Source organism: Trifolium pratense, linkage group LG4, assembly GCF_020283565.1.
Source record: "Trifolium pratense cultivar HEN17-A07 linkage group LG4, ARS_RC_1.1, whole genome shotgun sequence".
NCBI lineage: Eukaryota > Viridiplantae > Streptophyta > Magnoliopsida > Fabales > Fabaceae > Trifolium > Trifolium pratense.
In genome coordinates this window covers 4,565,955-4,583,320 of record NC_060062.1, presented here as the reverse complement: position 1 = coordinate 4,583,320, position 17,366 = coordinate 4,565,955, and the positions used below count along the sequence as shown (strand labels likewise).

The following is a 17,366-nucleotide window of genomic DNA, read 5'->3' as shown; positions in this document are numbered from 1 at the left end:
TTGTCAATATATGGAAAAACGATTAAACCAATTTCTAGTAAGTTAACACATCTAGTCTAGTGGTGATTGGCGTTGGACTTTGTAGAGAGGACCACGGTTTGATCCTCTGCAACTACGATCGGGAGGAGACTGAAACCATGTAATGCCAGTATTGACTTTCTAACCAGATTAGACAGTCCAGTGGGCCGGATGATAGGGGAATTTTTTTTAATTGGCATGCATAATGTCAATAGTTCCAACATCATGCATTGATAATTTAATTAAGTTGGGTTAAATAGGAAGTAAGCAAGTGATAAACCAAATAGGTTCCAATTAGACACAATTGCTTTCGCCAACAACTTAAACTTACTGATACGATCACGAGTTCCCTAAACATGTGGAAGGAAACTTATAAAAAAAATGCACAAAAAAATATTTGGATGGAGATACTTGAGCCCAACTTGAAGCCCATTTCACATGATAAGAAACATTTTTGGGCTGATTTATGGTCTAATAATATTGGACTAAATAGAAAACAATTAAGTCAAATTTTCTTTATTTTTATTGTAATTTTCGTTTTTGGTATTAGGAGGGTTTTTAGATGACCTTTAGTTGCTCCCTAGGCTTTCTAAATGCTTCCTAGTGGTGCACTAAGTCATTATAGTGGCTAGTAGGAATTTATAAGCAAGTTAGTGGGAATTTTCTAAGGTCTATAATGAATGAATGATAGTGGACAATAAATCCTACTACGTAAGGATATGCTATAAATAGGACTATCATGTACTTCTCAAAGGACAACTTGAAGTTTAATATAATTTGAGAGTTTTCTTGTGAGAACTTTTCCTTTGTTCTTGAGATAAGAACTTTATAGTGTTGGTTCTACCGGCAGGTCGCGGTTAGGGTCGCACTTTATTTGATAACTTTGGTTCTACCGGCAGGTCGCGGTTAGGGTCAAGTTCCTCTATATCTTGATAACTTTGGTTCTACCGGCAGGTCGCGGTTAGGGTCAAGTTCCTCTTTTACCTGTTTTCAAGACGATCCTAAGCGGTCGCTTATCAGTTGGTATCCGAGCTTCGGCTCTTGAAATCAGGTTTGATCTATCATTTTTTTTATCTTGTTAAAAAAAAAAGGAGTTGAAAAAAAAAATATGGAGGAAGAAAAGCATGTCTCCATGAAACATTTGGAGAAGCTATTATTTCAAGAATTTCAAAAGCTTCATGAAAAGTTTGATCGCATAGAGAGGAATTATAGAAAAAATTATAAAAAAAGAGACGGAGAAAAGGAGATAGAAGATAGAAGAATGAAAAGTGAGGGACAAACAAAAAAACATATTGCAAATTTTGATGTATTTTGTTGTAACTTCCAAAATAAAGAGATTGGTAGAGAGAAAAGAAAACAAGAGAGCAAGGAGAAATTTGAAAGTGAAGTGAAGGGAGAAGAAATTATTGAAAAAGAAATTGAAAACATTTTTGTGGCTATCGAAAATGTCACCATTCCTAAGAGTGAGAAAACAAAAGAAGAGATTATCGAAAAAGAAATTGATAGCATTTTTGTGGCTACCGAAAATGTCATCATTCCTTTTAATATTGTTTATTTTACTTCTTGTACTCTAGAGTCTTTATCTCAAGGAGAAGTTAGTGAAGAAGATAGAAATCTTACTTTTGAGAAAAGTAAAGAAAAGGAAGTAGAGAAGATGGAAAATTGTGAGAGAAAATATAATGATGTTATAGAAGTGGAGGAGAAAGAAAATATTGAGAGAAAAGAAGAAAAGAAAAATGAATGTGAAGCGAAGGAAATTTATGAGAGAAAAATAAATGAGGAGGTTGAAAAAGATGTCAACTTTGAGAAGATTGAAGAAGAAAAATTCAACTTGCAAAAAGAAAGGGAATATCCAAAAGAGAGAATTTTTTTTACTAATCTTTTAGTTATTTATGCAGGTTTGGATTTGAGGACAAATCCTCTTGAAGAGGGAGAGAATGATACGATCACGAGTTCCCTAAACATGTGGAAGGAAACTTATAAAAAAATGCACAAAAAAATATTTGGATGGAGATACTTGAGCCCAACTTGAAGCCCATTTCACATGATAAGAAACATTTTTGGGCTGATTTATGGTCTAATAATATTGGACTAAATAGAAAACAATTAAGTCAAATTTTCTTTATTTTTATTGTAATTTTCGTTTTTGGTATTAGGAGGGTTTTTAGATGACCTTTAGTTGCTCCCTAGGCTTTCTAAATGCTTCCTAGTGGTGCACTAAGTCATTATAGTGGCTAGTAGGAATTTATAAGCAAGTTAGTGGGAATTTTCTAAGGTCTATAATGAATGAATGATAGTGGACAATAAATCCTACTACGTAAGGATATGCTATAAATAGGACTATCATGTACTTCTCAAAGGACAACTTGAAGTTTAATATAATTTGAGAGTTTTCTTGTGAGAACTTTTCCTTTGTTCTTGAGATAAGAACTTTATAGTGTTGGTTCTACCGGCAGGTCGCGGTTAGGGTCGCACTTTATTTGATAACTTTGGTTCTACCGGCAGGTCGCGGTTAGGGTCAAGTTCCTCTATATCTTGATAACTTTGGTTCTACCGGCAGGTCGCGGTTAGGGTCAAGTTCCTCTTTTACCTGTTTTCAAGACGATCCTAAGCGGTCGCTTATCACTTACTTAAGGAACAATAGTTTATATGGGCACGTTTGACACAAGTTTGTGAAGGGGTGACAAGTACTTTGAGATCTATTATTGCTTTCACCAACAACTTAAACTTACTTAAGGAACAATAGTTTATACGGGCATGTATCGCCTAGCTTTTTTTTTTTTTTTTTGTTTAGAAGCTTTTTTAATCATAAAGTTAAAAATAATAACTTTTAAACTAAAGTTTAAATTATTTGGTAAATCTTAATTTTTTTTATAAAAAAAATAATTAAAAGTTGTTTTTTTTTATTATTATAATAGGTTTAAAATATATATATATTTAACGAAACAAACTTAATGCATTTCATTAATTACCAAAAGTTCAATACATGAAGAAATAATCTCAAATCTATAGAAACTAGTCCAAGAATTGGCCGCCCTAGCTAGCGTATGAGCAACCAAATTCACTTGTCTCCTAATAAACTTAATTTCAAAGTTTGCACAAGAGAACATAACAAGAATAATATCATTAACGATTGAAAGAAACTCTGAATTGCCTCGACTCTTGGTACGAATTGCCTCGACTCTTGGTACGAATTGCCTCAACCAGCACTTGAGAGTCACTTTCGAATTTGGACTCGTTCAAAACCTCTATGCTTAGCTTCATTCATGGTTTGCAATAATGTCCATGTTTCACCCTCCTCTGTTGATAAAACCATCCGCTGCCACTTTGTGATTCCAGCAGTAAACTCACTGGAGCTATTACGAAAACAAGCACTCATTGTTGTCCTTCCCGAGTCAACAAAAAAAGCTGCATCGACATTGCATTTTAACCATTCTAAACGAGGCTTTTCCCACCGATCCGTGCTTAAAAGCGGAACATAATGATCATCAGTACTTCGCATCTTATGAACAGCAAACCACTCACTCCAATGATCAAAAGCGGCCCGTCCAACTTGAAGTTCTAACATTATCATTGCAAAAAATTAGTGATGTGTCCATTGAGACTCATTTAAGTACTCAAAATTGGAGTGCTCCATTGTGGATGCTCTTAGAATACTCTTTAAGAAACTGAGCCAGCATAAGAACGGTGTATATCTTATTGAGTACAATAAACAAGCAGTCATATTGAGAAAGATGAATGTAACTGAATTCATAACTGAATTCTAGAGAGAAAAAGGGTAAAGAGAAAGGGAAAAATTATTATTGAATGAATGAATTTGAATATAGTGCTTTATGTCACTATATATACACTGTGTAGTACAATGTGTAGTACACATTCAGTTAGGAAGTACAAAAGTAAAGTACAAGTGAGGCCTAAGAGTAGAGTTTCTATTGTTTCAATTCTTCTTTTCTTAACAGCTTCCCACAAGCTTGAGCTTGGTATATATCCAACAAGCCAAGCTTGGATATGAAGGCATTGAACTTAGCCACTGGCAGTGCTTTTGTCAAACAATCAGCTAGTTGTTCTTGTGTTGAAATGGGCAAGAGTCTAAGTAGGCCTTGTTGAACTTTTTCACGCACCAAATGACAATCTATTTCTAGATGTTTAGTTCGTTCATGGAAGACAGGATTGGAGGCTATATGCAATGCACTTTGATTATCACAGTACAGGACAGGTGGTCTAGTGCAAGAAATATTGAGATCTTTGAGTAGAAATAGAATCCAAATGAGTTCACAAGTGGCAGTAGAGAGTGCTCTGTATTCAGCTTCAGAGGATGACCTAGACACAGTGATTTGTTTCTTAGCTTTCCAAGAGATAAGAGAATTGCCGAGAAAAAAACAATAACCTGAAATGGATCTTCTGCTATCAATACACCCAGCCCAGTCAGCATCTGAATAGCCCAAAATTTGAATTTCTGAAGCTTTAGGGAACATCAAACCTCTTCCAGGACTATGCTTAAGATACCTCACAATCCTACAAGCTGCATGATAATGAGTAACTGTAGGTTTTTGCAGAAACTGGCTGAGTTGTTGAACTGCAAAACTAATGTCAGGTCTTGTATGTGTAAGGTATAGTCTTCCAACAAGCCTTCTGTAAGAAGATACATCTTCATACAGCTTCCCAGCATCTTGATGTAGCTTAATGGAAGGATCAAGAGGTGTAGCTGCAGGTTTAGATCCTAATAAACCAGAATCCTTTAGTAAATCCAAACAGTATTTTCTCTGTGATACACTGATTCCTTGCTTGGAATGGGCAACTTCTAAACCAAGAAAATATTTAAGCACACCAAGATCTTTGATTTTAAAATTGTCATCTAAAATGGTTTTAATTCTTTGAAACTCTGTAAGTGAAGTACCAGCTAGGATAATGTCATCAACATAGATAAGTAAAGCAGTAAAATCATTATCCTTATGATAAGTAAAGAGAGAATAGTCTGCAGTAGATTGTGTGTACCCTTGTTGAAGCAATAAAGATGTTAATCTTTCATACCACTTTCTGCTTGCCTGCTTAAGCCCATAGAGACTCTTGAGCAACTTGCATACTTGATTGGGTTTTGGAGAATTAACACCTTCTGGAACAGTCATGTAAACATCCTCCTTTAATTCTCCATGTAGAAAAGCATTATTTACATCTAATTGATGTAAATGCCAATGCTTGATGGATGCTAAAGCAAGTAGGATTCTGACAGTAGACATCTTGGCCACCGGTGAAAAAGTATCAAAAAAATCCAATCCTTCTATTTGATTGTACCCTTTTGCTACTAATCTTGCCTTATATCTCTCAATGGATCCATCAGATTTATGCTTTACTTTGTAAACCCATTTACTGCCTATTGGCTTCACATGAGAGGGTAAATCCACAAATTTCCAAGTTCCATTCTTAGCTAATGCTTCTAATTCAGCCCTCATAGCACTTTGCCAATGTTCAGACATGCAAGCCTCAGCATAGGTATTTGGTTCAGTGCAGTGTGTGATGGAATTTGTGTAAGAAGCATGTAAAGATGACAAATGTGAATAAGAATGAAAAGCTGAGATAGGATAGAGATTACCAGAAGAGAGAGGAGCTGATGAACTTGTAGATGTATTGCACACATAATCAGATAAGTAAGCAGGTTTTTGTTTCTGCCTGGAAGGTCTGATATGGGTGGAAACTGTGTTGTCAGGGTTAACAGTTGAAGAAGTTGTGTCTGAATCAGTAGGGTTAGCATGATCAACGGGTGATGGGGGGTCAACAACATTGTCAGTGTGAGGATTATTATATGGTAGTACATCATGAAGATCATTAGGAACAGTTGGGGCATCATTATGGGAGATATTTGTGTGGTAATGCCAATTTTGTGGATTGGTAGATGTGTGATAAGGCAGTATGTGGTCATGATATGTAACATGTCTAGACAAAAAAATTTCTTTGGAATGTAGATCATAGAGTATAGTGCCTTTCACACCTTGCTTGTACCCCAAGAAAATACATTTTCTACCCCTATGTTCAAGTTTTGTTCTGTTTGCTTGTAAAGTAGAAGCATAAGCAAGAGAACCAAAGACTTTTAAAGTGTTCATATCAGGTGAATGATTATGCAAAAGTTCATAAGGTGATTTGTTTTGTAAAAGAGGAGAAGGTATTCTATTTATGATGTAAGTGGCATGAATGACAGCATAGGACCAAAAACTTTTAGGCAAATTGGAATGGTAGAGTAAGGCTCTACCAACATTGAGGATATGCTGGTGTTTCCTTTCTACCCTTCCATTTTGCTGAGGTGTCTCTACACAACTAGTTTGATGCATTATACCTTTTGATTGATAAAAATTTGGTATTAAAAATTCAGGACCATTATCAGTTCGAACAATCTTAACTTTGCATTCATTTTGAGTTTCAATCAAGTTTATGAAGTTTATAACACTTTGTCTTGCTTCAGCTTTAGTTTTCATTAAAGTAACCCATGTAAATCTACTAAAATCATCTACTGCAGTTAAGAAATAAGCATAACCATGAACAGATTTAATAGAGAGAGGACCCCAAATGTCAAAATGAATCAATTCATAAGGTTTGGAAGCTTTATTAATACTTGAACTAAAAGGTAGTTTCTTGTGTCTAGCAAAGTGACACACATCACATATAGCTCCATGATCAACAACAATAAAGGGGAATTGGGAAACTAACAGATTCATCCTAGATTGGGACAAGTGGCCTAATCTAAAATGCCATAGGGCTTTATTAGGAATGTGGAAAATAGTAGGTTCATTGTTGGATATAGCAGAAACATAAACTGGCTTGAACTTGTGATTGAGGTAATACAATCCATCTACAACTTCAGCAGAACCAATCGTCTTCCAAGTTCCCTGCTCCTGAATTACACATTGCATACCATTGAAAATAACTGAGTAATTTGAAAATTGACTCAAACTAGAAACAGACAGCAAATTGACTGAAAATTCTGGTATGCATAACACATTGTGTAACACAAAATTATTAGTGAATTTCACTAGACCACTATGTTTAGCATAAACAGAAGTACCATTAGGTAACCTAACACTAATAGGATTGATTTCATTATATGAATGAAACCAAGTGAGTGATGTGCAAATATGGTGACTAGCACCTGAATCAATGATCCACGTACTTGGAGTAGTATGGTTAACGAAAGAAGTTGAGATTATACCTTGATTCACTGATGTATGACCAGTGACATTGGAAGAACCAACCTGATTTGAGGAAGCAGGAATGGAACCTTGACTCAGTGAAGAGTTTTGAATTAGAGCAATTAACCTCTCCCATTGATCCTGTGTCATAGGAGCAGAACTAGAACTAGCAGCTTGGGGCTCAGATGCAGCAATAGAATTATTATCACAATCGTTTCCCTCAGCTGCAGCATTATGAGCCTGAGATTTCTTCTGAAGATGTGGCGGTAAGCCGTGCTTCTGATAGCAGTTGTCAATGATGTGGTTGTCCTTACCACAGAAGGTACAAACACGCTTACCAGTAGAAGAATTTGACCTAGAATTCTTAGAACTTGAAGTAGAACCAGGAGGCCTAAAATTCGCAGCATTAATCAAAGCCTTAGAATGTTCAGAAGGAGTGAAATTACCTTGGCGTTCATGCTGAATCACCATAGAGAAGATCTTATTCAAGGAAGGAAGAGGATCCAGGAGAAGGATCTGAGACTTAACCATATCGAAGTGATCATTGAGACCAGTAAGGAAGCGAATCACATACATCAACTGATGATTAGCACGAGCACGGCGCATCGCATCGCAATTGCATTTCACGCGGCATGTGCACGTCGGAATTGGAAGATAAAGCTCAAGCTCTTCCCAGAGGATCTTCAAAGCAGAAAAGAATTCGGTAACAGAACGCGAATCTTGACGGAGGGAATAGATTTCTTGCTGCAATTCAGCAATTCGAACAAGATCACCTTGCGAAAAACGTTCCTTCAAGTCGTTCCACACATCGATCGCGTTTTCCATGAACACAATTGATTGAGCGATCGATTCGGATACAGAGTTGAGGATCCAAGAATGAACGAGCATATTGCATCGATTCCAAGCACGCAGAGACGGATCAAACGGATCAATCGGAACCGGAATGGAGCCGTCGACAAAATCAAATTTCATCTTACCGCCGAGAGCTCGACGCATAGCACGCGCCCAAGAGTGATAGTTGGAACCGTTCAGAACTGGCGTGACGGTGACGGAGGAGGGACCGTCACTAGGATGAACATAGAAAGGGCTCGTCTGATCCAAAACAGGATCAACCGGAGCAGCCGGAGCAACGCGGGGAGGCATGACGGAGCAACCGGAGAAGAAAGATTAGAGTGCAGCGGAAAAGGATCGAAAAGCGAATGATACCATATTGAGAAAGATGAATGTAACTGAATTCATAACTGAATTCTAGAGAGAAAAAGGGTAAAGAGAAAGGGAAAAATTATTATTGAATGAATGAATTTGAATATAGTGCTTTATGTCACTATATATACACTGTGTAGTACAATGTGTAGTACACATTCAGTTAGGAAGTACAAAAGTAAAGTACAAGTGAGGCCTAAGAGTAGAGTTTCTATTGTTTCAATTCTTCTTTTCTTAACAAGTCACATTTATTATAGATGGATGGATGAGAACTGCCTCCCAATTAATAGGGAGATGAGATGATGATATTGTGATTAGAGTACTCCAGCTTCCTCATAGCTTTTAACAGAATCAATTAATGTTTCTTCCAACGGCCTGAATTTCCAACCTAAACTTTGCAGTTTCTCTGAGCTCAGCATTCTGTAATCATCCAACTCAGTATAACTGCCAACAATGATATTTTTAGATATAAGATTGTAATCATTTATGACTACTACTACTTATAATATCCCTTTGATTTATATATATTATTATGGAACTTAAGCTTACTTTGTAGTTTGGAAATAGACTCTTCAATTTCTCCACCAAATCTCGGTCCGTGATAGCCTGTGAAGTGCATATGTATCTCTCTTCTGCTTCATGATTCTCATAAGTCAACAGTATCGCATCAGCTACGTCTCGTGCGTCAACTATCCGACCAATCCGCCGGTGCTTATTCTCCAATGTATCACCGCCTTCAATTCAGACAAATAAGCAAAACGTGATGATTTCAATATTAATTCATGACTAACACGGCACATTATATATAAGAATTTTTTATAACAGTAAGTACCTTTAAAATTTTTTGTACTCCACAAAAGTGCCGGACAACTATTATTAGTTCTACTGATGTGTGCATTTGGCTCTTTCTTCACAACTCTGCTGCTACGATATTGCATTTGCAAATTCATTTTCAGCTCATGCGTAGAATATAATAAACTAAAATCTGTATTTGTTTGTTTGTTCAATTATTGTTTCATAGCATTTTTATCTCATTGATTTTTTAATTATTTGTCCTTCTTTTTTTTTTTTTGATAAGCAAATTATTGTCCTTCTGTCCATTACTCTTTATTTTTACAAATCAGGACCATATATTTTTTTGAATCAATCAGGACCATATCTTATATTTTATAGTTCAGTAAAAAAAACTGAGTCAGAAAACAATAATAGTTTAGAGTTTAATTAGTCCACCTTAATTTCACATCAACATGCACTCTTGTTCTTTTTTATTTTTATTTTATTTTTAAAGAAATACCTTGTATAATTTTTTTTTTTTACACAAGCTTATGTAAATTTGATTAAGCCCATTAAACTAATCAAAATGTTGGGCTAATTTTTGTCGTAATGGGTTTTTTTGACGAATGAAAATTCTACACAGTTTGTTTTGTCCGGTTACAAAAGAATAAGAGATTTGCTTTTCACGTCCCGTAAAATTACCAAACTAACCTCTTGCCTTTTAGGATGCGAGCATTTTTCGCACTCTAAGTAACGAGTGTCAATATTTTTAACTCAAACTCAGCGTCTGCGCCCCTTAGATGAAAAAAAATCATGAAAAAATAGTTCGCATTCTAGAATGCGAACTCAGTTTGCTATCTAGAAAGAAAACTCTTTTTTTTATGATTCTTTTCATCTAGGAGGCGCAAATGTTGAGTTTGAGTATAAAATATTGTCACTCACTTTGTAGAGTGCGAACTGAAACACAGTTCGCTATTTAGACTGCAAAATTAATTTACAATTTAACTAGTGTACCTTATAAAAAAGTGATTACTATCTTATATCATATTTTAATTTTCCGCTGAGTGGTTGTGACATTACCGACCAATCACACACCGTAAATATAGCAATACTGAATTGTACTTTATTCGATATGACAAAGTTTACATTCATACTAGCAATAGACATGTATCAAGGCTACAAAAATTGATAAGTTTGACGGAATATGTGAATGAATGGTTTATACTTTAACTTGTGAACTGTATTTCAATCAAAGTTATTACATTGGAGATGAAAGAAGGGTGAACAGGACAAAAAAAATGATTTTTATAAGGTTCGCATTCTAGAAAGGGAACTCAGTTTGTAGTTTGCTATCTAGAAAGTGAACTCTTTTATACTATATTGCATTATTAAAAAAATTGATTTTTGAAAAATGTTGTCTGCTACTTAAATAGCGAACATCATAAAGGTAGGGTGTTTTTAGGGCGTGTCCGCTGATATTTTGATAAATTCATAGAACGCGCGAGATAATGAATAGGATGACAAAAGTAAATCTTCAAAATTTACATAAGATATTAACCTAAGATATTGGTTCAGGGTCAGTTCTGTCATCAAGTGGTTTCAATCCTCTTTTGATTGTAGTCTAACGTCAATCACCATCGAACTAACATTGATATTTGTTACCTAATTAAGTTGTTTAAGTAGAGTTCTTCCATTTGACTTTCATATATGGACCAAACCAGTCCATAACGCTTAATTAAGATATGAATATAGCCTTGTTTTGTGTTTATGTTTATGTTATCCTTGTTTGCTACTACAAAATGCGAACGAAGTTATCACTCATCTAATTAGTTATCTGAATCTATATTTTTATTGTCATGTCATTAGGCTTATCAAGCTTTTTGGTATTAAATTGCGGAAGACAAAATCAATTACCATAAGTAATCATTAAGCATGAGGATCGATATAATAATAATAATAGTACTAATGTACTATAATTCTTTGTGCCACTCCTTTCCAAAGATATAAGCTTAAAATAAAAATTAAATCAACATACTTCCTCTTCGTATAAATATAAGTAAAATTACAGTTTTTAAATTTATTATTTATTCAATGAATCTGAAAAGTACAATTTTGGTTCTAATTATAGCAAGAAAAATTATAGTGATAAAAAATGATTCATCATTTTTATGATCATCACACCCTTAATATTTTTATGTTTGTTTTTCTCTGTCATAAATTAAATTAGACCTGAATTCTCTATTATTTCGGTTCAACTTAAACTTGACCGTTGTATTATCTTTTAGCTCTCAAATTAAAACAACAACTAATTTTAGGTTGAACCAAGCTACATGGATGCACAGAATGTGAATCCAAGTTCAATTTGGTTTACTATGGACAAGAACAAACATAAAGAGATTATGGAACCCAATTTTGTCCTAAGAGTATTTAGACCAAAATTTTGTCTTGACATTTGAGGCTTATGTGTTTTCAAACTAACCCCAAAAAAAGAATTATGAGCTTCTTCTTTTTTTTTGGTAGAAAGAATTATGAGCTTCTATAACATTAGTTTTGATTCTCTAGCACTTAATCCATGTATAATTGGACAAAAACAAGTAATTAAAAAACTAATAAAGTTAGAAAACGTGCACTTTATATCTTGATATATGATCTCTCTCCAGCTACAATGTTTGACATAATTTTTCATTTTCTATCTTATCTTTGATATTTTCTTCTGGACTCATTTGTTGTGAAGCAAATGTGTAAGGAACATAAGGGTCCGCAATGTTTGTAAGCATGGAAGACATACTTCCCATGCACATTAATTAAAGTTGTTATTAGCTAAACAAAGTGACATAAAGTTACAAGTTTATTTAATTAATTTGGAAAAAAAGAGAGAAAAAATGTAAAAGACATCCTGTGTGTTTGAACTGCAAATTTGAGCTTATTTTAGTAAGAAAATGTGTTCTAACAACGGACTTTCATATTTCAATACTTTAAGAAAAATTATCCTCAGAAGAGTTAGCAATGTGAAGCAATCAATTCGTCGATCTTTGCTAATTAAAGTGATGAGATGGAGATGTTTTGCTTGAATCGGATAAAAAAGATAAATGAAAAAACTGAAACTAAAAAAAATAGTAAAAAGGACGCAAAAAAAAAAAACAAAAACACGCCCATTATGTATTATTACAAGTTGTTATTTTGAATAGATTAAAACTCAATAATCTAGTCTACAAATTCTAACTCAACTAACAGAAATATCGAAATTGCTAGGTTAAACGCCATGACTGAGGTTAAAACCTCAATCCCTCCATTTTGTATGTGTGAGTTTTCAATAGCTTATCATTTTGTCTGTAAATAAAAAAAAAACTCAATAATCTCATTGCTATATAGCCTATAGATGTGATTGGAGGAAAAAAAATATGATTTTCATTGAAATGTAATTCACACAAATAAAAAAAAAAGTTCACCCCTATTAATTGCACAATCAACCATTTTAGCAACTTCAATGTTAGGTAGAAAAAAAAATGAAACAAAAAGGAGATAAATGTGGATAGAAATAGAAAAAGTTTGTCTAGTATATTTGTTAACCATGCAGAAAACAGTAACATAGAAAATTATAGGAACGGCTAAGAATGTATTAGCTCACTTCACTTGGACTTGGTGGACTTTTTTATTAGTGACATTCACAATGAACCTCTTATTAGAGAATACAATCTAGAATATCACTATATGGCTTAAAAGGTTAATTTTCGTACACATTCAATTTCAAAATACATCGTCTATTGTTCTCACTAAAAGTTAGAAGTATGGACTTTGTTAGCAGTATTCGATCTTAGAATCGATTAATTTGAGGGGAATAATCTCACCACTTTTGAGCGTCAATCTTGATCGAACAATTTATATAATTTGACGTATATTTGATTAAATTGTAATGTAAATTGTTCGATCTTAATCCAAATAAAAGAAGATTCTCTAAACTATAGGAAATTGGAGTGCAAATAAAAGGGGAAAAGAGAGAGATGCATTATCTTATTGTTAAAAAAAAAAAGGCAATTCTTTATCATTATCTCTTCAAATTGGCACACTTTGTCATAATTGGCATATTCCTTGATGTAACACTAAAATACTTTTATGTTTTGGACAATAAACTCTTAAGTAATAATTTTTTTTTTAAAATTGCTGCCTTCTCTGTTTCCTTCTCATCATGGCAGCGCCTACTACTTCCAAAGTGGTGGTAGTGGCTTTATTACAACAAAGTGCTAACCATGTATCACATAATTTGCCTTTACCTTAACACTACTACTAGTAAGGTTTTTCATGTTGACAAATGTTCCATGAATTTCGGAAACAGATTCTCTACTGTAACTGTATGATAGTTAAAGATTTTAGTCGTCTAATCTAAATTAATGACAAAAATTGTTTAGTAACCGTGTTATTTGAATTGTTTGATCTAAAATTAATGGTTGAGATTCATTATTGTGTGTAACTGCGTGAAACTTTTACCACAAGAAATCAAGATCCTAATTAATTTAATGGTTAACTTGATTAGTCCTTTTTTCTTCTTTCCTTTTCCTTTTTCTTTTTCTCTTTTCTTGTAATTGTCTTTCTTGACATGTAATCCAAAGTTTATCTCTACAATAATGGGAACAAATGATGTATAAACAAATCAAAGCTAGGGATATCGTATCTAACAACAAACATATGTCCCCACTACCATCCAACACTTTGTGAAGAATTATGGACAACTTTAATTAACACCAATGTAAACAAAAACATAAGCTAGAATATTGTACCCTTTTTTATACTAATATTTTATATCAAAATTCATCATATGCATGATTTGTTACACTCTAATTCCACATAATTGTCAACAAAACAAATGTTTGTAACCACGACAGAAATACTCTAGACGTGCGATTATAATGTTTTCATTTGGGCACGCATTTAGAGTTTTCTGTCGTGAAAACAAACACACAATAACGGGTGAAGTGAATATCTGAAAATACTTATGAGCGTTATACATTTATTATTATATGGTGAATTAGTACAACTACTACTAGGACACTCTCTTTCAAAAAGGTGTCATGGAGAAATTTGTTTTAGACGAGTTGGGTCTCTCATAACTCATCGCGAACCTTAAATGCTATATTATTTTAGAGATATAGTCTAAGATGAACCGACGGAACAAATCTCAATTGAACAACCAGAATCAAGCAACTCTTGAATCATTTGTTCAATATGATCATCTTCAAGAACAGGTTGAAATTGTTGATTAGAAACTTCAACTTGTTGATGACCTTCAAAACCAACAAAACTATTTCCTTCATCAAGCCATCTAATTAAGCTAGTTTCACCACTTGTTCCACCAATGTCATTACCATAGACAAAAGTGTTATTATTAATGGAAGAATTGAAACTTTGTGTTGAAACATGTTGTGGTTCTTTTTGTGGTAGTGATTGTTGTTTAGACATTTGAAGAGAAAGAGAAGCCATGTGACACTTATTTAGCTTTGCAGTTAAAGTAGCTGAAAGAAGCTTAGATGAAGATGATTGTGGTCCATTTGGGTTGTATGGGAAATTGGTACGTGCTTTTGGTCCACACATTAATCTTGCTGCTTCATCATATGCTCTTGCTGCATCCTCTGCTGTTTCAAATGTTCCTAGCCATATTCTTGTCTTCCTATATTTCAAAATAAAAAAAAATTAATAAATAAAGATCAATTTTCATAAACACCCTTTGAAATAATCATATGATCAAGTCAAGTGCATATATAATATTTTCCTCCGTGCCACGATAATCGACATGTTTCATCATTTCACGCAGATAAAAAAAAAATAAACATATAAATGAAAGAGGGTGAATAATATTTTAATTTCATTAAATTATCGTTATCAAGTATTTGTACATTTCCGATTATGATAAATAAAAGGTAAAATATATTGAATAGAGAGTATTGTCTGTAGAATTCAATAGATGGTACAATTGAAAAAGTTTGACGAATACCACCTTAAAAATTGAAAATGAAAATCGTTTTAAGACAATTTTGTTTATAGGTAGATCAATTATTGTCGGACAGACGAAGTAATGCGTTCAAAGAAAAAAGGATTTAGAGGTAGAATTTTGTTGTATGAAAAAAATAAAATTTTGATAAACACCCTTTGTAATTGTAATAATCATGTGATCAAGTTAAGTGCACATATTATATATAAATAATGTAGTAAATTACTTTAACAATTTAAGATACATGAAAGAGTTTTTCACAAGTAAAACAAAACAAATACTACTTTCTTTTTTTTTTATAAAGAAAATGAAAATAAAGTTGAAGAGTGAAGAAGAATTACAATAAAGGGTGACGAATTTCAGAGACCCAAGAGCCCCAATGTCTCTGACGAACACCTCGATAACGTTGTTGTGGTCTTGCCATGATGATAAAAAAAACGTGTTTGTGAAGTGTGTCTTAGTTTGAGAATCACAAACAAAAAAGAAAAGAAACAAAGAAAGAAAGATGACTTGAGTGAAGTGAAGTGAAGGAGAAGGAGCTTTGCTTATATATATATATTTATATTATTATTATTATTATTATGCTCTTTTTGCAACATTGTCCTCTGTCAATTTTTTTAAATTAAATAAATTAAATATTATGGCCCACATAATTGTTTTCACCCCTTTATTGCAAGGTAAAGTTCTTGGATCTATTCTAAAAACAAAAATTGGATCTCTATTTAAAGGAGAAAAAAATAAAGTTCTTGGATCTCTCGATCACTTTACTTACTTTGAAAAATAGTGTAAATTTTAAAAAAGTGCTTTAAATTGATAAATAATTTTTTTTCTTTCATAAATACAAATAATTAAGGTTTAATTTTTTATTACATTTCTTCCCCAATTATCCTTTTTTTTTAATTAAGGAGAGTAATTTTATAGGTTCATATTTCAAGTCATAATTGTTACCAAAAAAATATTTATATGTCATAATTAAACCTTCATCCAAATATATTAAAGGTAAATGCTAACGAGTGTATTCGATACACTGTTTAAGCATTCCATTTGAGTTAAATATTTCAATTCTCAATACATTGACTTCACATATTTTTATAAAAATTTACTATTTAAGGTACTTAAAAAATGTCCTGGGAAGGAAACACTCGTTAGCAAGACTTATAGTTAAATTCAAGTGGTTAAATACTTCATTTAAGGAATAACAATTATGTATCAAATTTTAGAGTACTTATCTCGTAGTTAATGAGCTCTAGTTATATAAATGCATACAACTAAGAACTAGTTTAAGCTTTTGTGTATAGTATTTTGTTTTGAAAGAGTAGTATATAGTATTTTGTTTTAAAATGAAATTACCTTGGTTACGTCTAAAGGCCTGGTTAACCTTTCCTCACTTTTCATCAGTCACATAAGGTTAAATCATATGTTAGTATAGGTTTTTTTAAAGTAAAAATCATGGTTTTAATTAGTTACTTATGAATTATGATGCTGCTTTTATAAATTGATAGTTAATAATTGTAAAAATATTTTAAAAAAATAATCTATGATTTCATTAAGTTTGACAATCTTACTCGTGTTCAAATCCGAAATCTCACTAATATGATTTGTTATTGTTTGTTGTGGTAAAACAATAATAATATATGATAATACCAATATATTAATAGGCAGGAAATCTTTACTTATAAGGTTCGAACTCAAAACCTCAAAACTGTATATAAATTTTAGACTTAACTACACATTTAATCCCTTATGTTTTATATGATATTTCATCTGTATATGGTAAGAAGTCCCACATCGGTTGAGAGATGGCCTGACTAAGTGTTTATAAACTAGAGGCAATCCTCACCTTAAAAGCCGGTTTTGTAAGGATGAGTTAGGCCCAATACTCATTTCTAAGAGTATAAAAAAACAAGAAAGCTTACACTCGCACTTCAAAATTAAACTCCTCATTCTTGTGGGATTCATCCTTGAATTATGAATATATGACAGCTAATTATTAATCTAGAAGATGAATATTTAAGGTTATGCTTGTGCATGTTATTATTAAAGATTTTGTTGGACATTGTTACATGGCTCACATCACTGCTTTCCAAACAAGGGAAGCCTATCCACATCCCACAAAACAAGCTGAAGACACATTCATGTGTTTGGTGTATTTAAGGATTCTTTTCCTATATAACCCCGTACGTAGGACACATGAAAAAGAAATTTTTGTT

At 33.0% G+C, this 17,366-nt stretch overlaps 1 protein-coding gene across 1 annotated transcript; it reads right to left on the bottom strand.

Moving 5' to 3' along the window:
- Nucleotides 1-13,930: 13,930 nt before the first annotated feature.
- On the bottom strand, nucleotides 13,931-15,677 carry LOC123921491 (ethylene-responsive transcription factor ERF003-like). Its single transcript, XM_045974064.1, has 2 exons — nucleotides 15,498-15,677; nucleotides 13,931-14,835 (listed from the first exon to the last, which is right to left on the bottom strand). Exons 1-2 carry the CDS (start codon nucleotides 15,578-15,580, stop codon nucleotides 14,322-14,324), a joined length of 597 nt encoding a protein of 198 aa, XP_045830020.1. The 5' UTR covers nucleotides 15,581-15,677; the 3' UTR covers nucleotides 13,931-14,321.
- Between the last annotated feature and the right edge of the window lie 1,689 nt (nucleotides 15,678-17,366).

Bases quoted from the DNA above. Each gene is read 5' to 3' on its own strand.
- LOC123921491 (XM_045974064.1), bottom strand. From the start codon at position 15,580: ATGGCAAGACCACAACAACGTTATCGAGGTGTTCGTCAGAGACATTGG. The intron at 14,836-15,497 runs GTAATTCTTCTT...TTTGAAATATAG, and splicing joins GAAATTCGTCACCCTTTATT to GAAGACAAGAATATGGCTAG.